The sequence below is a fragment of the Hyperolius riggenbachi genome, chromosome 10, assembly GCF_040937935.1.
Source record: "Hyperolius riggenbachi isolate aHypRig1 chromosome 10, aHypRig1.pri, whole genome shotgun sequence".
In the NCBI taxonomy this organism is placed as follows: Eukaryota; Metazoa; Chordata; class Amphibia; order Anura; family Hyperoliidae; genus Hyperolius; species Hyperolius riggenbachi.
This window is the reverse complement of record NC_090655.1, coordinates 92895338-92918408: the sequence shown is the minus strand read 5'-3', so window position 1 is coordinate 92918408 and position 23071 is coordinate 92895338. Positions and strand designations below refer to the sequence as shown.

The 23071-nt window shown below is 43.8% G+C and overlaps 1 protein-coding gene across 4 annotated transcripts in view; it reads left to right on the top strand.

Moving 5' to 3' along the window:
- Positions 1 to 23071, top strand: part of LOC137533890 (transcription factor A, mitochondrial-like) — a 118265-nt gene that overhangs the window by 60095 nt on the left and 35099 nt on the right. For 3 of the 4 annotated variants that reach the window (XM_068255188.1, XM_068255189.1, XM_068255187.1), the window contains exons 4-5: positions 4594 to 4664; positions 22129 to 22275. In XM_068255188.1, the coding sequence (XP_068111289.1) occupies positions 4594 to 4664; positions 22129 to 22275 (218 nt within the window). The remainder of the gene's footprint in view (positions 1 to 4593; positions 4665 to 22128; positions 22276 to 23071) is intronic. The other variant, XM_068255190.1, reaches the window with a different exon arrangement.

The following is a 23071-nucleotide window of genomic DNA, read 5'->3' as shown; positions in this document are numbered from 1 at the left end:
CAGGGTGTTCTGCACATGCGCAGGAGGTCCACACATTTGGCCAGACTTTATATCTTTAATTCCATACTTTGCTTGCTGGTGGTGATGTGCATCTGGACAGTGGTGCTTCTGCTGTTTGCTAGTAAGTGAGCTTTGTACACACAGCCTGGATGGTAATTATACAGTCACTTGTAGCAGTTTGATTTTAAAGGACACCTGAAGTGAGAGGGGTATGGAGGCTGCCATATATATTACCTTTTAGGCTGCTTTCACAGTTAGACGGTACAGGCGCACGTTAGTGCAGCCTGTAACGCAGCCCACCACACAGTAATGTAAAGTCAATGGGCTGTTCACAGTGCCCATGTTGCGTTACATTGTAACGCAGCACGTCAAGTTAAAGTACTGCGTGCTGTACGTTATAAGCGGCTAAGCCGCGTTAGACTGTATGCACATGCTCAGTAGTGTTGTCTCCCCTCCTCGGCCAGCCACATGGCCAATTAATATTCACTGCGCAGTGTGACGTGCAGTGTTTACATCCTGGAGCGGCCGCTCTGTGCGGTGATTGGCTGGCGGGACCACGTGATGACGCATGCGTCCAAGAGTACGCATCACGGCATCACGGACGCCAGAGTGAGCTGCACAACGCGGCTCAGTCTGACGTCCACATCCAACACCACCAGGCGTTGCGTTAAGGGCACGTTATGCGACCATAACGTCCCCTAAAACGCAACGTCCTGGTGGGAAAGTAGCCTTAAACAATGCACAATACCTGTTTGACTTGCTGATTCTATAGGCTCATACACACATCCAACAAACCTGCCCAATTGTCGTCTTATTTTGGTCTGTTTGACGATTAGATGAGCGACTGATAACATGTGGTTTGCCTGATCCATCTAATTGGTCAGTTCACACAGCTATTGTCTTGATATTGTGCAGCCGGCTACGTGTGTCAATTGATCAGAGTGCGCTTGTTTTGAATGAGGCCATGTCTTGCAGTCCAATGTTTTGCTTGCGCACTCACTAGGTAAATGAAGATCAGATGTTTCTGACTGAAGTCTGTCTGGACCGTTAGCAGCCGCTGGCCTATGGTCCCTGCATGGTGCAGTGGACTACCTCAAGGTCGTCTTTACTGCGCCTGCGTGAAGCGCCGCTGTCAATCAAGCTCACGTTGTCCGCAGCGTACTTTGCAGACACAGAACTACTGTCTGCTGCTGTGCTCTGCTATCCTATTGTGACTTCAAAGTCCTCATCCCGCTCTTGGTGTTTGTTCTAGCTTATCTGCCTGTGTTCATCCTGTACAGTGTAGAGCGATAGTATGTTGCTTTGTTGTTTACTGTATTTTTTATTATATTTTTTTTGGCTTGTTCTTGTTTATTGCTGCACTATTTTCAGTTAATATTTGTACACTATTTGCTTTCCTGGATCTCTGTTTGTACTGCAAGTAGTGATTCATTGTTGTGCAGTCTTAACATCTTTATGGAACAGCACAACACTGACCCTATATGGTAGTAGAATAAGCAGAGTGTCAACCAAATATAACACAATAATCACTATATAATAGGTCAGCCTGATCCTCCCAGAATGAAAGGTGAATATATTCTTCTGACTCACACAAAAAATGAGCAAAAGTGCATTGGTGCTAGCACTAATAATAATACACACAAGTAGTGAAATAAATAAATAAAGAGAATGGAGTGGGGGGATAAACCCACTCACAGAGCACCTATGCAGCCAGAGAAAAAGTGCCTGTAGTGCCAGCAGCAATGTAGGAAAGGGTGTCGCTCTGAGTAGCAAAGTGCTTACGTGTTAAAGTGCTTGAGGATCAAGGATGGCTGAGGGACAGCACCGCAGGAAAAGCCTTAGTGCACCAAGTGGGCCACGTTCCCGCTTCAGGAGAGGCCTCAGGCAACCACTAATTGCGCATGGGGGGGGAAATAAACCTGTCCCCACTCAGGCTAAAAAGTCACTCTCCGTAGGCAGGAAAAAAGGGTGATCACACCCATCCCCGGGTGGATATATAGGTACTTTTGAAAGATATAGAGGTGCCAGTAAGGATAAAATATATTAAAAAGTACAGTCTAAAATGCGGACATCGGCGGCCATTTTCTTGTAGCCATCTAACTACAGACGGGAAGAAGCAGGAAGAGAAGACGCCTGTGAAGGAGGAGCCGCCAGGTACAAGGATAGAGGAAGCGGCCGCCAGCTCAGAAGGATACATGAGCGGCGGCCGCAGGAAGGTAGGGGAAACAGGCTGGCCACCACATGGAGGCAACTATACTAGCTACCTACACCGGAGGGGGGCAGCTATATTACCTATTCTGCGGCAGCTATACTACCTATGCTGGGGCATCTATACTACCCATACTGGGGCAGCTATACTATCTATACAACACGTTACAGATAAAACACAGCAGTACAGTTCCACCCCTAATACACATCCAATTGTAAACACGACAAATTGGGGCTTTAAATGAACAAATATTCGTCCAGAGAAGACCACCGTCCACACTTCCGCATCACCACGGACGGTGGTCTTCTCTGGACGTTGGTCCACCTGGTGTTGGTCTTCATATCTCTACAGATTGTGGTCTGTGGTCTTCTTTTGGATCCACATGTGATGTACATGTATACTGAATGCCTCTGAGGAAGCGATCTTTGATCGTGAAACACGTGTCAGGCAATCGGTTTGGTTGTTATTGAGAGTTCTGGAAATGATGTCTACCTGTGTGTCCATTACTGTGAAGACCTTTTTGATATGAAGAAATAAAAGACGAATATTTGTTCATTTAAAGCCCCAATTTGTCGTGTTTACAATTGGAGCTATACTATCTATGCTAGGGCAGCTATACTACCTATGCTGGGGCAACTATACTACCTATGCTGGGGCAGCTATACTAGCTACCTATACTGGGGCATCTATACTACTCCTACTGGGGCAGCTATACTACCTATACTGGGGCAACTATACTAGATACCTATACTGGGGCATCTATACTGGGAGCAACTAAACTATCTACCTTTAATGAAGCAAGTGTACTACCTATACTGGGGGCAACTATGCTAGCTACCTATACTGGGGCAACTATACTACCTATACTGCAGGTAACTATGCTAGCTACCTATACTGGGGCAACTATACTAGCTAGCTACCTATACTAAGGCAACTATACAGGTCCTTCTAAAATTTGCATATTGTGATAAAGTTCATTATTTTCTGTAATGTAATGATAAACATTAGACTTTCATATATTTTAGATTAAATACACACAACTGAAGTAGTTCAAGCATTTTATTGTTTTAATATTGATGATTTTGGCATACAGCTCATGAAAACTAAAATTCCTATCTCAAAAAATTAGCATATCATGAAAAGGTTCTCTAAACGAGCTATTAACCTAATCATTGGAATCAACTAATTAACTCTAAACACCTGCAAAAGATTCCTGAGGCTTTTAAAAACTCCCAGCCTGGTTCATTACTCAAAACCGCAATCATGGGTAAGACTGCCGACCTGACTGCTGTCCAGAAGGCCATCATTGACACCCTCAAGCAAGAGGGTAAGACACAGAAAGAAATTTCTGAACTAATAGGCTGTTCCCATAGTGCTGTATCAAGGCACCTCAGTGGGAAGGAAAAGTGTGGCAGAAAACGCTGCACAACAAGAAGAGGTGACCGGACCCTGAGGAAGATTGTGGGGAAGGACCATTTCCAGACCTAGGGGGACCTGTGGAAAGAGTGGACTGAGTCTGGAGTAGAAACATCCAGAGCCACCGTGTACAGGCGTGTGCAGGAAATGGGCTACAGGTGCCGCATTCCCCAGGTCAAGCCACTATTGAACCAGAAACAGCGGTAGAAGCGCCTGACCTGGGCTACAGAGAAGCAGCACTGGACTGTTGCTCAGTGGTCCAAAGTACTTTTTTCAGATGAAAGCAACTTTTGCATGTCATTCGGAAATCAAGGTGTCAGAGTCTGGAGGAAGACTGGGGAGAGGGAAATGCCAAAATGCCTGAAGTCCAGTGTCAAGTACCCACAGTCAGTGATGGTCTGGGGTGCCATGTCAGCTGCTGCTGTTGGTCCACTGTGTTTTATCAAGGGAAGGGTCAATGCAGCTAGCTATCAGGAGATTTTGGAGCACTTCATGCTTCCATCTGCTGAAAAGCTTTATGGAGATGAAGATTTCATTTTTCAGCACGACCTGGCACCTGCTCACAGTGCCAAAACCACTGGTAAATGGTTTACTGACCATGGTATTACTGTGCTCAATTGGCCTGCCAACTCTCCTGACCTGAACCCCATAGAGAATCTGTGGGATATTGTGAAGAGAAAGTTGAGAGACGCAAGACCCGACACTCTGGATGAGCTTAAGGCCGCTATCGAAGCATCCTGGGCCTCCATAACACCTGAGCAGTGCCACAGGCTGATTGCCTCCATGCCACGCCGCATTGAAGCAGTCATTTCTGCAAAAGGATTCCCGACCAAGTATTGAGTGCATAACTGAACATAATTATTTCAAGGTTGACTTTTTTTTACTGTATTGCATTTGGTTTTCTAAGGTTTTGTACAGAGTGGTGCACTTGTGATCTTTCACTGTGTTTGTACTGTTTTCATTTGTAGGAACATCAACTCCAGATATGGCTAAACTAATTGGAAAGAAATGGAGGGCACTTTCAGACGTTGAAAAACAAGTAAGCAAAATCTGGAAAATAAGATAAAGATAATGAACATTGTCTTTAAGCCTCATCTACAAGGTACAATTTTCCATCAGACCAGCTGGTGATCTGATAAGAAATTGCATCGTGTGTAGGCATCCAAATTGTTTCTGGTCAATTTTGCGATAGATTTTGCATTGATAGTACCCAAAACCTATTGCAAAATCTATTGCAATCCGATCTGACTGGTTGGAAATTATCTAATAGATCCGTCTATCTGACAAAAAATTGTACCGTGTAGACGAGGCTTAAAGTGGATCCGAGATAAACTTTTACTCATTGCATAATTGTGTTCTTTTCATATAGTTTATAGGGCATTCCTCAAATCCCTTTTTGTTTTGTTTTAATGCTCGAATTCCGTATAAACTAAACAAGCCTTGCCCACAGCTCCTTTTGTGCCATGGCAAGGGCTTATGGGAGCTCAGTCTGGGCAGGAGGAGAAGGAGGTTACTAGCCACTGGTTTTAGAGGCAGAGGGGAGGAGGAGAGGGGACTGAATTTACACGTAGGCAAGCTGATAGGCACATAGGCAAGCTGATAGCATCTCCAGCCCTCAGCCTGTGACAATGTGACAAACAGAACAAGGCTGCCCTCATTGTATCACAGGAATAAACTTTTGAAGCCGTTTGCAGCTGGATATGCTGTGTAAACTATCTAAACTTTAGATAAGATATATAGACAAGTTACTTGAATCTGCTTTAAAGAGTAACTGTCAGGCTGCAGAAGCTAATTTAAACCTCTATTCTCCTGTGTTAAACAGTTTAGAAGGAAGCCATAAAGCCATTAGTGAAGATAAAAATCTCAGTTACCTTTGATGTGTGCTTATCAGAAAGGCTGTTATAGACCCATAAGGACGCAAGCCGCATACTAAACTGCAAAGCATTCTGGGGCCCTCCCCTCGGCTGCTAATGAGACGTTACAGCAGCTTGTAATCAGTCCAGCGCGTAGCACTGATAAATCTCCGGGCAGAGTACACTGCAGGAGTCACCTATTGTTCCTAGCCACATGGCTCTTTAATATTCACTGCACACTGTGTTGTTCAAGTACGAGCTTATCTGTGATCAGGAAGCAGGCAGGACATGACGACACATTTGACAAAAAAACATGGAGCCTGCCATGAGCTGTCAGGAGCATCTATCTCTGCATATACTATATACAAATTCTGTGAAATCCAAACGTGGACAGTGAAATGCATATGTAATGTAAGTACAGCCAATCTTTAGCTACTGATATATGTGTTTATTTTCTCTGAGACCTTATACCTAACAGCTCCTCTTTAAGACTATACCAACTCTCACCTTCACTCCACTACACCACTTCACCAACACTCAGCTACAAGTACACTCACCAACCCTCCACTAAACCTACCCTCACCTACATTCTACTTAACCTACACTCACCCACATTCCACTACACTTACATTTGTCGGGCAAATTAAGGCATGGTTATGATGATGTCACACAAACTGTGACTTATGATATCAAAATAATTTAAGATTCCTTATCGGCAGGAGGATTCACAAATCATTTGTTTTCTGATATACAGATATGCCCGCTTTATGAGTTCTTTATCGAACTATTCCCATTATATTGGTACAAATATGAAAGAATGCAAACAAAAAATAAAATAATTTATTAATACAAATATATGAATTCAATAAAAGAATGCAAATCCAGTATACAATATTTCCGGTTGTAAGCTTATTTCTAAAGAATCAAATCACAATTTAATCATCAAATAATACCCTGCAACAATAGGCTTGATAGAAAACCCTTTTAAAATTTGTCTAGCCACGCAATACCGAATGTTGAATATTAACCACTTCCGGATTCCGGGTGGTTTGGCTGATCTGTGCTGCGGGGGCTCTTCAGCCCGCAGCACAGATCAGAAATCGGGCAGGGCGATCAGACTTCCCCCTTTTTTTCCCCACTAGGGGGATGTCCTGCTGGGGGGGTCTGATCGCCGCCGCGCTGCTGTGCCTAGCGGGGGGGGGGGGCTCCTCAAAGCCCCCCTCCGCAGCGCTAGTCCTCCCTCTGCCTCCTTCCCTCTCTCTCCCGTCCCCTGTGTGGATAGGATAGGCTTTAGCCTATCAGATGCCAGCGATCCCCGGCCAATCAGAGGCCGGGGATCGCCGATCTCCGTCACGTATGTATGTAAACAGCGGGGAAGATCTTCCCCGCCTGTTTACATTTACCCTGCGAGCCGCGATCGGAGGCTCGCAGGGTGTTCACGGAGACACCCTCCGTGAACTGACATGGAACGGCCGCTTATTCGAGCGGCCGTTTCCATGGAAACCGCTTCAGGATTCAGGGGCGTACATATGCGTACGCAGAATCCTGAAGTGGTTAATAAGCAATAGACTAAAGATAAAACCTTAGAGCATATATATGAATGAACGATGTCAGATAATCATAAAAGGGCGTGTTTACTACCCCATTCACTATGAGACATATAAAGGCAATATGTCTGACCTAGCTTGCATTTGCAATACTACAGAACAGTACATTCTATAGCCAGTATTCAGCTTCACACAAACTAGCTAATCTAACCTGCAAAGCAAGATTTAGCTAGAAAGATAGGAAAACCTGCAATGGGAAAACAAAGTACTAAATGACCTGGCCTGCTTTTTGAGGAATTCCTCACCCTGATCTCAAACTTCTCAATTAAGTCACGGTCTGGGACTCTTGGTTTTATTTATTAATATCTAAAAATGATTATATTCTCAAATCCTGGGATATTGCTAATTTGCAACGTCCAGAAACACCCATCGGAGAATGAAGATGTGTAACAGTAAATAATTAACCAAGATTCAACCCATAACTTATTTGGGATTAATGCAATTAAAACGTATATTTACCAAGCATATGGTTATGTGGAATTCCTCCAGGCCTTGGTCAGTCTCCCAGATAGGTGTCTCTTTGGGTGTGCTACTTTTGGTGTGTGTTTCTGATGACTAGGCCCTGTTATTTTATGTCCCACCATTATCTATAAACCTGCCTTAAGGATTAGATCTTCAACCAATCAGCGATCAAATATGTGTTCCTTCAAATTACATTTTAACTTAGGAAAGGGGAAAAAATGGATTCCCATTTTTTTTAATGCAATATTGACTTCTGTTCCATGAAGTAACAATGAATAAACCCCTTGTAAATAGAATGTATTGGGGAATACACAAAGCTGATTAGAATTAGTTACAGACACCGTTGTCCCTCTTCCTTGGGACTCTTGCAATATCTACTTAGAGCTTAATAATTAAGTCTTGGCAAGACTTCCAAGCTTTTAGAAATAAGAATTTAACATTAAACAGCATTTCTCTAGCATAATGCTGACAATACATTCTGAAATAATATGATCTCAATATGACTGTGGGGAAAGTAATATCATCCACTCTCATTATTATGTGAAGAACATATGCTTGTTCTTACCGTAGGACATATACATGCACACACACATACCCCCAACAGGCATGTCTCATACAGGCTATCACAATACATCACAGAATTAAATTCACATAAGAGACAGGATATCATTTATATTTAATGTCTATTCCATATGAGCGCATTATTGATGATCTGCATTGGATTAAGGCCAGTAGCAACTTATGCGTTGATGTGACACATTTCTCATGAGTGTCCACTTGTACTTATGTCTGGCTGGTAATAATTAATAATGTAATGTGGGCTTTATCGTTGTGTATATATATATATATATATATATATATATATATATATATATATAGCAATTATAATTGGGCACATGCTGACACATGATCTTATGGAGCATTTCTAATTCCTGTTCTCTGTTTACATATGAGGGATTTCAATGTAGCATAATCTCATATATTATATCTAATATGATATATCTATATATCATTTCTAATGTGAAAAGGTTGACAGTATAGACTTATATCATTTTTATTCAGCCTAATGCATTCCTTTTTTAGGTATGACTTGTACTTTGCAATCAGCAAATACTGGCTAGCATCTATTCAGGGCTTACTTTAGGTAAACTGACTCTTTTTAAGCTTCTGCAATCTTGAAACAAAATTGTACACACGTCTCTCCAGACAAACTGACTCAATGGAAAGATATACAGTACTTTGAAAAACATGTTGCTTCATGGAACCTGGGATTTATCTACTTTAAAATAAAATTGGAATTAGATAGAATATTCAAATAATTCATCTAACTATAATCACACTACTAAAGACAATGGTGAATCATAGAATCTTATGTTACAACAGAAGTTAATTATGTTTCTATTAACCCATAATCTCAATTAATTGTTCATTTATTTAAATGCAACACACTCACACCCACACTCCACAACACTTACACTCACCCACACTCCACTCTATATACACTCCACTCTATCTACACTCCACTCTATCTACACTCCACTACACCTACTCTCATTTACACTCCACGACAACTATTCTTATCTACACTCCACTACAACTGCTCTCATCTGTACTCCACTACAACTGCTCTCATCTGTACTCCACTACACCTACACCCACATCCACTACACCTGCACTCACTCATACTCCACTCTATCTACACTCCAGTACACTTAGGCCCGGGTCACATTAGCGGTCGCCGTCCGGAATCGCCGTGCCGGAGCCGGACCGCATGCAGAACGGACGGAACGGACGCATGGCATAGCAATGAAAGCCTATGCGTCCGTTCACATGCGTCCGTTTCGTCCGGACCGGATCCGGACCGGATCCGGACTCCGGCATAAGACCCAACATGCGCTATTTTTTGGTCCGGCTCCTCCGGCAGCCGTATCCGGAGCGGAGCCGGACTGCACCATCCGGCCAATACAAACCAACGAGAACCGGAGAGCGCACAACACACTGGCTAAAAATCCGGATGTTCTACCCCACTTCCTATGCGTATTGTAGCGGCGATTTTGGATGGGGACACATGGGCAAGCATTTTGGAGTGGAGTAGCAGTGACTTTAAACGTGCTGGAGATGTTGGCAGTATGTCGGAGGTGGAGGTGAGTGCTAAACAGCGGAGGGCCTGATTCCACAGGTCCACCTTCTGCTGACCTCCCAGACCCCAACATTTTTATTCGGTTTCTACTATCTTTTGCCAAACGGATCCGGATCGCATCCTGATGAACACCTGATGCAACCTGACCGGATCCGCATCGGATCCGGATCAGAACCATACGGTTCCGATCCGGATCCGGTCAGGTCATCCGGACCGTTTGGCAGAGAACCGCAAGTGTGAACCGGCCCTTACTCTTATCTACACTTCACTACAACTACTCTCATCTACATTCCACTAAACCTACACTCACCCACACTCCACTACACCTACACCCACTTATACTCCACTTTATCTACACTACACCTACTCTCATCTACACTCCAATAAACCTACAATCCGTTACTTCACTCATACTCCATTTTATCTACATTCCACTACACCTTCTTCAGTACTACCCAATCTATTTCTGATTGGAGGTGCTTGGTTGCTTGCCAGAGTGGACCATACAAATAACCTGTGTATGGTGACCAGGATATTTCAAACGCTTGCCCCAATCCACCAAGATTCCTCTACTTGCGACCCTCTTCCTCGCCGCACAATCATACTGCACACATGCACAGACAGCCACACTTGCGCTGTAGCATGGAGCCACTTGTACATGATGGAAAAAGCTGAAGATTGTTTAGAGACTCAAAAACACAAAGGAAGGCGATGCTTACTCACCAAGCACCACCTGCTATTTAACTGCTCTGCAGGGTTAAGCCAGTCAGCAAATTTAAATACACAGTGATGTGTTCAGACCTGCTGTACTAAATCCAGCATGAGTTGAACCGAATTACACTATTTCCCCTATACTACAAGGAGACCTTCAATTTCACATTGTATTGTGGTAGAAGGGCCACACATGCAGCTAGTCTCCAGGCCCCGTGCGAGCTGCATTAACTGTAGGATGCTAAAGCTTCAAGCAGAGGCAAGCCGAACGGGAGGCAGGGTGGTAACATCAGGGAGGCAAAGGAAGATTGGGAGAGGCTCTGGACTATCCAGTGGCTTCCACCTAACTTTTGTATGACTTTAGGTTTTCTTTAAGAGCACTGTGTTCTCATACAGCCTTTTTGCTGTACTTACAAGGATGATCCCGTCTGCCTGGGCCAATGTAGAGGCTGGTCACATAGGAAGAGTGTGTGGTATACCATATTTTTCGGACCATAAATCGCGCCTTGGTTTAGAGGACAAATCTATTAAACCTGATGCATCCATGGAGCAGGGGCGTCTTGTGGACCTTTTCCCCCCAAGCTGTCTCTAACCTACTCTGTCTAAGCTACACTGCCCAGTAACACTACACTAACCCCTGCTGCCCCCACCAGCTACACTACACTACTCTAACCCCTCTGCGCCCAACAGCTAAACTACATTGCACTACACTATGTACCCTAATACTTTACTGTAAGCTTTCACCTGAGCCAGTCGCCATGCCCCTCTCCCCCTCACTCTGGTCCTGTCACTCTACACGCACTCTGCCTCCGTCTCCAGCTGCTGCTAATATACATTGCGGCTGCCTGTTGCTATACACACTCTAGTTTTCTGTACGTCCTGGTGGGCTCCATACGTCCTGTTAGTGGTTCCCTCTTACTGCCTGACCCCAGCAGCACAAGTAGACCATATGTCATGTGTGACCCCGTGTATGGGTGTCGTTGTGGTCACGCAGTAATGGGGAGCCACTAACGGGTAGTACGGAGCCTACCAGGAAGTACGGGGGACCGGAGCGTGTATAACAGCAGGCGGAGGCAGATTATAGCTGCAGACGAAGGAGGAGGGGAACGCAGCGGCAGGATGTGGTAAATGCTTCCCTGTGCATTCTACACCACTACAGCACTTTGTACCGTATATTCACGCTATAAAACGCCCTTACTTTTCCCCCCATTTTTAGGAAGGAAAATTGTGTCTTTTAGTCCGAAAAATACGTTAAATTCATTCATTATTTATAGAGACACTTGAAAAGCTGGGTGCCCTTTTCCTTTTTAGCCACTGTTTTGCCTGCTTTGTGCATAATACAGAACGCAGTTATCACCGCCGATGCCTTCCCCGATGCCACAAACCCACCCTAAAACCCCCCACAAAATTTTGGACACCGCAGAATTTTGCCTATGGTGGAGCCCATACTAATATTGGCTACTGCAACAAACACAATTGCTAACCTCCAGCTAGAGCAATATCCTGCCTCTATCTGGCCAGCAGACGCCAGTCAGCCAATCAGGTGTACTGTCATACACCCTTTGCCTGCTGTACCAAATCTAGCAGGAATTACATAAATTAGCATTCAGGTGGGAGGCTTTGGTTGGACGCAATCGTGAATTGCATCATTTACAGGGACACATAGGCACATCTCCCACACGGTCCCCTCCCTAACCACTCACCTGTCAACCGCATCCTAGAAGCTGCAAAAACGAAATTTAAAATCACAAACACTGGTCCACATGACAGCCCAGGGGCCCCAGGTCTCTCTCACTCGCTGGGGCCCCCAAACCACCATGCGACACCTAGAGGGAAGTGTGGGCAAGCCCTGGACCTCTCACCTCCAGGGAACTCACCTTACCACCTCTAAACTGAATGCCAACTGCAACAAACACAATTGCTAACCTCCAACTAGAGCAATATCCTGCCTCTATCTGGCCAGCAGACGCCAGTCAACCAATCAGGTGTACTGTCATACACCCTTTGCCTGCTGTACCAAATCTAGCAGGAATTACATAAATTAGCATTCAGGTGGGAGGCTCTATTGCTCTAGCTGGAGGTTAGCAATTGTGTTTGTTGCAGTTGGCATTCAGTTTAGAGGTGGTGGGGTGAGTTCCCTGTAGGTGAGAGGTCCAGGGCTTGCCCACACTTCCCTCTAAGTGTCACATGGTGGTTTGGGGGCCCCAGCGAGTGAGAGAGACCTGGGGCCCCTGGGCTGTCATGTGGACCAGTGTTTGTAATATTGGCTACTATAAGAAATGTGGGTGCCAGGGCAAACTTCAGCTGCAAAATTCAGACACAGGCAGGCCACCGTCCATTTTATCAGGACCCTCCAGGGCCCACATTTCCCTTAGTACTGTAGCTGATATTAGTATATTTCCACGGCGCCTCTGATATCCAAATTTCCTGTTTCCTATTGACCCCCCTCATTTGTGGGAGGCCAGGAGGGGGGGAGGGGGGGGTGTCCAGGGTAGGGATGGTCAAGGAGATGCAAATAATTTTGAGTTGATGCAGTATTATGTGAATTTATGCAGAATGAAAATGAACCTATGAAATCCTGCTGAGGTAAAATTTGATTTTTAAACTTATAAATTTGCATACACAATTTCCATAATCCTGCATCAACAAGATCATGCAAACAAGAAATCTATGTTTACAACTACAGCATGTCAAAAATAAAAGCTATTCATACTAGCAATACGCAAAGTTCTCCTGGCCCAAGATTTTGTACGCGCATACCCTAAGATATGCAGAAATTATGCACTTCTAATGATAGACGCCGAAAAGGCCTTCGATAATGTTAACTGGAAGTGGTTAGAAGGGGTACTGGATAAGATGAATATCCAAGGGGACATCGGAAATCTAATTAAGGCCATGCATACCAACCCATGCGCTCGTGTTTATACACCAGGTTTCTTATCAGAAACCTTCATGCTAGAAAAAGGGACAAGGCAGGGGTGTCCTCTGTCTCCGCTCCTCTTTAATCTTGCCTTAGAGCCTTTAACTAAGATCCTAGATCAATCTATACCTGGTATGGAAATTGTGGACACGGTGATATCTCATGCCATGTTCGCTGACGATATTTTATTATTTTTGAGAGATCCAGAATCCCAATTAGAGATGACTCTCAATCTAATTAGTGAAATAGGTACCTTTAGTGGTTTCAAGGTGAACGTTTCCAAATGTGAGTTAATGTTCCTGTCACCTCTAGCCCCTAAAACAGGACTAGAGCACCTTCCCGTTAAAATATGCTCTTCATTTACCTATTTGGGCATAAAATTCACAAAGACCCCAATCTCCTATATTCATTGAATTATACTCCATTAATTGCGGACTTAGAACGTCAATTACTAAATTGGGAGAATCTGCCAATTAACTTGATGGGCAGAGCAGTGCTGATTAAGTCAGTCACCTTTGGAAGGTTATTGTACCCTCTTCAAACAATACCCCTCCTCCTGAAGCACTCTGATATACAAGATCTAAACAGGGCGTTTAATAGATTCTTATGGAAAAACAAGAAACCGAGGATAGCCCTTTCTAAGTTGTCATTGCCCAGGGACTGGGGAGAGTTGGCGATCCCAGACATCCGGCGCTACAACTTAGCCTGTCTCACCCGGCATGTGAGGGACTGGTTACACAAAACCAGTATTTATTCCAATTATTCATTGGAGGCATCTTTCTTTGAGCCCTGGTCACTGACTGGATTACTGCATACACCTCAGAGACATATGCCACCAAAACTCAAGAACAGTAGAGTGATTAAGGATACAGTAATGGCATGGCAAGCTTTAAGGAAGTTATAATCGGTCCCTCAACAGATTTCTAAATATATGCCACTATGCGGTCATCCAGGATTTCCAGCTAGCTTGTCACATAAAGGTTTCCTGATTTAGCAGGAGAGGGGCGTGGAGTGCTTGGGACACCTCTGTGATCTACGGGAGGAGAGACTTCTGACTTTTCAGGGAGTTGGAACTAAATTCCATATACCGAACAATAATTTTCTGTATTATGGTCAATTAAGATCTTACGTAATGAGTAAAGTCAGAAATATATCGAATTTAGCCCCTCATATATCTCAATTATCCCTATCAGAAATACATGCCAGACTACAAGAGATTAATTTACAATCAAAGGCTCGGAGAAACCTGTCAAAGTGGGGTAAAGATATCTTGGCAGAGAACTTAGAAGACAAAATCCTAGAAGGGTACAGGGTAATCCACAAAATGATCCCAGGGGAAACATGGAGAGAGTCTCATCTTAAATTAATTCATAGAGCAAAATATGCTTTTAACATTAAGTATCAATCTCCTCCTTCATATTTCTCCCCGAGGTGTCCCAAATGCTCTTTACAATGTGCTAATCTCTTTCATTGTCTTTGGTTATGTCCTATAATTGGTAAATTCTGGAATGAAGTGATTGCCTACATCAAACTTGTATGTAAACTAAATTTAGAGCTGTCACTGCTCCTGCTTCTATTTAACTACTTTGATTCTAATTCTCAGAACACGGGGACAGACAATCAATCCCCACCTGGTCCATGCAAACTGGCTCATTTAATAATCATTGCTGCACGCAAGGTGATTTTTAATAAATGTATTTACCCCAGTACACCTATGGTGTGGGACGTCAAAAAGGAACTAAATCATATTTTCCACCAGAATAAACTAGAAGCTATTATACATAAAGATTAAAAAACTGCAGTTTTTTAAAAAAAAATGGAAACTTAATATTCCCACTCTGACAGCGAAATAAGGGAATTGATGGAACACTTCACTTATACTAAATGGTACCTTATGGAACAGCTACAAGGCACCTTGGGTCGACGTGATATATGTTAAGTGTTAACATATCTTGATATCCGCCCAGAGATGACATATGGGGGGGGGGGTGGATATGGGTATTCGCATAACTTTTTCACCTGTACATTAACCACTTCCCGACCGCCGCATAGACAATTAACGGCCGGGAAGTGGACCCCGCAAGGACCGCCGTATTGAAAAATGGCGGCGGTCCTTGTAGGGGCATGGGCGGCGCGATCGCGTCATTCGTGACCGGATCGCCACATACAAAGTGTATAATACACTTTGTAATGTTTACAAAGTGTATTATACAGGCTGCCTCCTGCCCTGGTGGTCCCAGTGTCTGAGGGACCACCAGGGCAGGCTGCAGCCACCCTATGTCGCAACCAAGCACACTGATTTTACCCCCCCCCTGCCCCAGATCGCCCACAGCACCCCTCAGACCCCCCCCCCCTGCCCACCCCCCAGACCCCTGTTTGCACCCAATCACCCCCCTAATCACCCATCAATCACTCCCTGTCACTATCTGTCAACACTATTTTTTTTATCCCCTCCCCCTGCCCCCTCCTGATCACCCCCCCCACCCCTCAGATTCTCCCCAGACCCCCCCCCCCCCCTGTGTACTGTATGCATCTATCCCCCTGATCACCTGTCAATCACCCATCAATCACCCCCTGTCACTGCCACCCATCAATCAGCCCCTAACCTGCCCCTTGCAGGAAATCTGATCACCCACCCACACCAATAGATCGCCCGCAGATCCGACGTCAGATCACCTCCCAAGTGCAGTGTTAACATCTGTTATCTACCCTAAACACCCACTAATTACCCATCATTCACCCCCTATCACCACCTGTCACTGTTACCCATCAGATCAGACCCTAATCTGCCCCTTGCGGGCACCCAATCACCCGCCTACACGCTCCGATTGCCCTCAGACCCCCCTTATCAATTCGCCAGTGCAATATTTACATCTGTGCTTCCCTGTAATAACCCACTGATCACCTGTCAATAACCTATCAATCACCCATCAATCACCCCCTGTCACTGCCACCCATCAATCAGCCGCTAACCTGCCCCTTGCGGGCAATCTGATCACCCACCCACACCAATAGATCGCCCGCAGATCCGACGTCAGATCACCTCCCAAGTGCAGTGTTTACATCTGTTATCTACCCTAAACACCCACTAATTACCCATCAATCACCCCCTATCACCACCTGTCACTGTTACCCATCAGATCAGACCCTAATCTGCCCCTTGCGGGCACCCAATCACCCGCCTACACGCTCAGATTGCCCTCAGACGCCCCTTATCAATTCGCCAGTGCAATATTTACATCTGTGCTTCCCTGTAATCACCCACTGATCACCTGTCAATCACCCGTCAATCACCCCGTCACTGCCACCCATCAATCAGCCCCTAACCTGCCCCTTGCGGGCAATCTGATCACCAACTCACACCAATAGATCACACGCAGATCCGACGTCAGATCACCTTCCAAGTGCAGTGTTTACATCTGTTCTCTACCCTAAACACCCACTAATTACCCATCAATCACCCCCTGTCACTGCTACCCATCAGATTAGACCCCTATCTGCCCCTAGCGCACTCAATCACCCGCCCACACCCTCAGACCCCAGCCCTGATCACCTTGCCAGTGCATTGCTTGCATCTATTCCCCCCTCTAATCACACCTTGAGACACCCATCAATCACCTCCTGTCACCCCCTAGCACACCTACCCATCAGATCAGGCCCTAATTTGCCCCGTGTGGGCTCCTGATCACTCGGCCAAACCCTCAGATCCCCCTCAGACCCCCTTCTGATCACCTCCCCAGTGCATTGATTGCATCTATTTTCCCCTCTAACCACCCCCTGAGACACCCATCAATCACCTCCTGTCACCCCCCCTAGCACTCCTATCCATCAGATCAGGCCCAATACAACCTGTCATCTAAAAGGCCACCCTGCTTATGACCGGTTCCACAAAATTCGCCCCCTCATAGACCACCTGTCATCAAAATTTGCAGATGCTTATACCCCTGAACAGTCATTTTGAGACATTTGCTTTCCAGACTACTCACGGTTTTGGGCCTGTAAAATGCCAGGGTGGTATAGGAACCCCACAAGTGACCCCATTTTAGAAAGAAGACACCCCAAGGTATTCTGTTAGGTGTATGACGAGTTCATAGAAGATTTTATTTTTTGTCAAAAGTTAGCGGTAATTGATTTTTATTGTTTTTTTTTTCACAAAGTGTCATTTTTCACTAACTTGTGACAAAAAAATAAAATCTTCTATGAACTCGCCATACTCCTAACGGAATACCTTGGGGTGTCTTCTTTCTAAAATGGGGTCACTTGTGGGGTTCCTATACTGCCCTGGCATTTTAGGGGCCCTAAACCATGAGGAGTAGTCTAGAAAACAAATGCCTCAAAATGACCTGTGAATAGGACGTTGGGCCCCTTAGCGCACCTAGGCTGCAAAAAAGTGTCACACATGTGGTACCGCCGTACTCAGGAAAAGTAGTATAATGCGTTTTGGGGTGTATTTTTACACATACCCATGCTGGGTGGGAGAAATCTCTCTGTAAATGGACAATTGTGTGTAAAAAAAAATCAAACAATTGTCATTTACAGAGATATTTCTCCCACACAGCATGGGTATGTGTAAAAATACACCCCAAAACACATTGTACTACTTCTCCTGAGTACGGCGGTACCACATGTGTGGCACTTTTTTACACCCTAAGTACGCTAAGGGGCCCAAAGTCCAATGAGTACCTTTAGGATTTCACAGGTCATTTTGCGACATTTGGTTTCAAGACTACTCCTCACGGTTTAGGGCCCCTAAAATGCCAGAGCAGTATAGGAACCCCACAAATGACCCCATTCTAGAAAGAAGACACCCAAAGGTATTCCGTTAGGAGTATGGTGAGTTCATAGAAGATTTTATTTTTTGTCACAAGTTAGCGGAAAATGACACTTTGTGAAAAAAAACAATTAAAATCAATTTCCGCTAACTTGTGACAAAAAAATAAAAACTTCTATGAACTCACCATACTCCTAACGGAATACCTTGGGGTGTCTTCTTTCTAAAATGGGGTCAATGGGGTTCCTATACTGCCCTGGCATTTTAGGGGCCCTAAACCGTGAGGAGTAGTCTTGAAACAAAAATGACCTGTGAAATCCTAAAGGTACTCATTGGACTTTGGGCCCCTTAGCGCAGTTAGGGTGCAAAAAAGTGCCACACATGTGGTATCACCGTACTCGGGAGAAGTAGTATAATGTGTTTTGGGGTGTATTTTTACACATACCCATGCTGGGTGGGAGAAATACCTCTGTAAATGACAATCTTTAGATTTTTTTTACACACAATTGTCCATTTACAGAGTTATTTCTCCCACCCAGCATGGGTATGTGTAAAAATACACCCCAAAACACATTGTACTACTTCTCCCGAGTACGGCGATACCACATGTGTGGCACTTTTTTGCACCCTAACTGCGCTAAGGGGCCCAAAGTCCAATGAGTACCTTTAGGAGTTCACAGGTCATTTTGAGAAATTTTGTTTCAAGACTACTCACGGTTTAGGGCCCCTAAAATGCCAGGACAGTATAGGAACCCCACAAATGACTCCAGTTTAGAAAGAAGACACCCCAAGGTATTCTGTTAGTAGTACGGTGAGTTCATAGAAGATTTTTTGTCACAAGTTAGCGGAAATTGATTTTTGTTTTTTTTCACAAAGTGACATTTTCCGCTAACTTGTGACAAAAAATAAAATCTTCTATGAACTCACCGTACTACTAACAGAATACCTTGGGGTGTCTTCTTTCTAAAATGGAGTCATTTGTGGGGTTCCTATACTGTCCTGGCATTTTAGGGGCCCTAAACCGTGAGGAGCAGTCTTGAAACGAAATTTCTCAAAATGACCTGTGAAATCCTAAAGGTACTCATTGGACTTTGGGCCCCTTAGGGTGCAAAAAAGTGCCACAAGGAGTAGTATAATGTGTTTTGGGGTGTATTTTTACACATACCCATGCTGAGTGGGAGAAAGATCTCTGTAAATGGACAATTGTGTGTAAAAAAAATTAAAAAATTGTCATTTACAGAGATATTTCTCCCACCCAGCATCGGTATGTGTAAAAATACACCCCAAAACACATTATACTACTTCTACTGAGTACGGCAATACCACGTGTGGCACTTTTTTGCAGCCTAACTGCGCTAAGGGGCCCAAAGTCCAATGAGCACCTTTAGGCTTTACAGGGGTGCTTACAAATTAGCACCCCCCAAAATGCGAGGACAGTAAACACACCCCACAAATGACCCCATTTTGGAAAGTAGACACTTCAAGGTATTCAGAGAGGGGCATGGTGAGTCCGTGGCAGATTTCATTTTTTTTTTTTGTCGCAAGTTAGAAGAAATGGAAACTTTTTTTTTTGTCACAAAGTGTCATTTTCCGCTTACTTGTGACAAAAAATAATATCTTCTATGAACTCACTATGCCTCTCAGTGAATACTTTGGGATGTCTTCTTTCCAAAATGGGGTCATTTGGGGGGTATTTATACTATCCTGGAATTCTAGCCCCTCATGAAACATGACAGGGGGTCAGAAAAGTCATAGATGCTTGAAAATGGGAAAATTCACTTTTTGCACCATAGTTTGTAAACGCTATAACTTTTACCCAAACCAATAAATATACACTGAATGGGTTTTTTTTTTATCAAAAACATGTTTGTCTACATTTTTCGCGCTGCATGTATACAGAAATTTTACTTTATTTAAAAAATGTCAGCACAGAAAGTTAAAAAAATCATTTTTTTGCCAAAATTCATGTCTTTTTTGATGAATATAATAAAAAGTAAAAATCGCAGCAGCAATCAAATAGCACCAAAAGAAAGCTTTATTAGTGACAAGAAAAGGAGCCAAAATTCATTTAGGTGGTAGGTTGTATGAGCGAGCAATAAACCGTGAAAGCTGCAGTGGTCTGAATGGAAAAAAGTGCCTGGTCCTTAAGGGGGGTAAAGCCCACGGTCCTCAAGTGGTTAAGGAGTTGGAAAATAAAAATCTAGTTTTAAAAAAAAAAAAAAACTTCATACTGAAACAGGTCTAACACTCAAGTACATCCGTTTTCTGTCGGTTGCACATAATAATACCCATAGGACATCCAACCAACAAAAGGGGACAGCAATGAACTTATTGAAGCAGTGGGCTAGAATGAACCCTCAATAAGCTGAGAACATCTTGAGAAATTGATTATATTTAAGACCAAAAAGCAGAAACAGGTTTATCAAAAAAAACATGTCAAACTAATCTAAAAAAGAAAGAAAATTAAACAAAACAAATATTCTGGTCCAATGATAACTAATTCTGGAAAGCCAAACGTTATGCTTGGCAGAGGTATTTGGTTGTAAGTCTCACTGTCGTTCTAACCCATGAGACTGGAAGGCTAAACGTATATACCTTCCCTTTTAATGTCTGCTTCAAACTTTATGTTCTAAAACCACATTTCTTGTAACTGTATGTTTCAGTTGGGATATAGAAATCTGATCAGCTGTTTTCCAGTTACAAGAAATTAAGTGAGGTAGCTGTGATCAGAACATGGCATATTTGTAACTGAAATTGTTTTGGAAGATTCTCCAGTCCTATTAATGATAATTGTGGTGTAATCGTAAAAGTAGAAAATAAAGACCTTCTGATCAAGGCTTCAACCTGAAGCCAAAAAGAAGAAATCAGTGGACACTCCCAAAACATATGAAGCAATGTACCTGGGGCAGAAGAGCAGTGCCAACACAGAGGAGACCTGTCAACCAAAAAAGAAGCCAGCCGTCTAGGGGCAAAATACCATTTATATAAAAGTTTGCAGGATTGTTCCCAATGTGAGTTACTTTTAGAGAGCTTCAAAATCGAAATAGTAGCTGAAATCAATTGATCAACTGATATCGCATTCTTAAGACCATTAGACCAGCTCAGGACATATCTTTGAAGAGGAGAAACTGAGGTTGTAATCATAGCCTCATACCAAATTGAAATAGCTCCTTTGTGGGGGCCCTTAACATTCAATAAGGTGATTATATGAGAAGGTAATTGAGGGAGAAGTATCGACTGAGTTTTAATCAAAGGGAGTATTCTGTGATAGGTAAACAACTGAGATTGTAGGACAGCAATCAATGGGCAGTGCTCACAGGCTGCAAGTGAAGTGAAACCTACAGAGATGTGCACAGCCCCCCGAGGCTAAATACACACCTTGAATACAAATCAAATGCAAATTATGTGCTGAACACAAACTGAAGCCCATGGAGGCAGCTAGCCTGAAGTATGCTTATGTTTTGTGTACAGCAGAAGGGACTGGCAGCATTTCCAAATAGACGCTGTTCCTGATTTGACTGACTGCACAAGTGGGCAGACCTCGATTAATTGGCAGATTACACACCTTGCATTCAAAAACAGGTAAAGGAAAGGAGGCCGTTAGCTTCAGCATAAATTGTGCACTAATTATCCCTATTAGACTCTCCCAGGACTCGCGCCTGCGCAGTAGAGCGGATACAATCGGGGTCGGCTTTTCCGCCTTACCAAAGAGCTGCTACTGCGCCTGCGCAGGATCGTGGAGAGGTAAATATTTACCTCGCCCTACTTTGGGGGACACAGTGCTGGATTGCATGGACGGAGGAGGATGAGGAAGCCTCTTTAGGATCCAGAGGCTTCCCCCTCCCGAGGTAAGTTTTACATTACAGATCCTCTTTAAATAGGAATTGTGGCACCATATGGCGCATGTGTGCATACACTTTCATGCATCCAGTGATGTATGAATCCAAGCAGTAAAGTTAGTGTCTGCATGTCACTACACAAACACCTGTGCACAGTCAATTGCAGTTCTTGCTAGTCTGAATCACTTGTTTATGTCTAGATTTACAGAGATACTGCAAGGGCAGATTTGATGAAGTACAGAGAATCTCTTCAGACCTACAAAGATAAGCATGGTCCTTTTGAACTGAAAGCATTGAAAGACAAAAGGAGACAGAAGAGGGGAAAAAGAAAAGCGTGTCTCAAATTGGTAAGGATTGAAAAGGAAAGATCTTTCTTTACGGCGATGTCTTCATTTTCCCAACAGGATTCAAAGATTGTCAAAAAGAAATCACGTTTTCCAGCTATTCATGTCACACAAATCCGATCTTTACAACGGTTATGACAAAGCAAATCTGTGTATAGTTTTAAATAATACAACCTTATTGCATAGAATGTTGCTTCACCATCTTCCCTACCATGCTTGTTTTCAAATATGGAACTGCAGAGAACCAAAAAGTTGAGTTCTCAAACTTTAAAGCACATTTGGTATGGATTGAAGAAGAACAAGAGACGTCCAGTAAAATAAAATATGAAAAATACGAAACATTTCATCAATAGCATGCTTTCTTCCTCCAGTTAAGCTGCCAAGCCTTTGATTTTGTAGCATTAAACAGCCCATACACTCGCCGATTTCCCCCATCGATATACAGCTAGAGTTGGGCCGAACCTCCAATTTTAGGTTCGCGAACCGGGTTCGCGAACTTTCGCGGAACGTTCGGTTCGCGTTAAAGTTCGCGAACCGCAATAGACTTCAATGGGAATGCGAACTTTGGAAAAAAAAAATAATTATGCTGGCCACAAAAGTGATGGAAAAGATGTTTCAAGGGGTCTAACACCTGGAGGGGGGCATGGCGGAGTGGGATACACGCCAAAAGTCCCCGGGAAAAATCTGGATTTGACGCAAAGCAGCGTTTTAAGGGCAGAAATCACATTGAATGCTAAATGACAGGCCTAAAGTGCTTTAAAACATCTTGCATGTGTATACATCAATCAGGTAGTGTAAT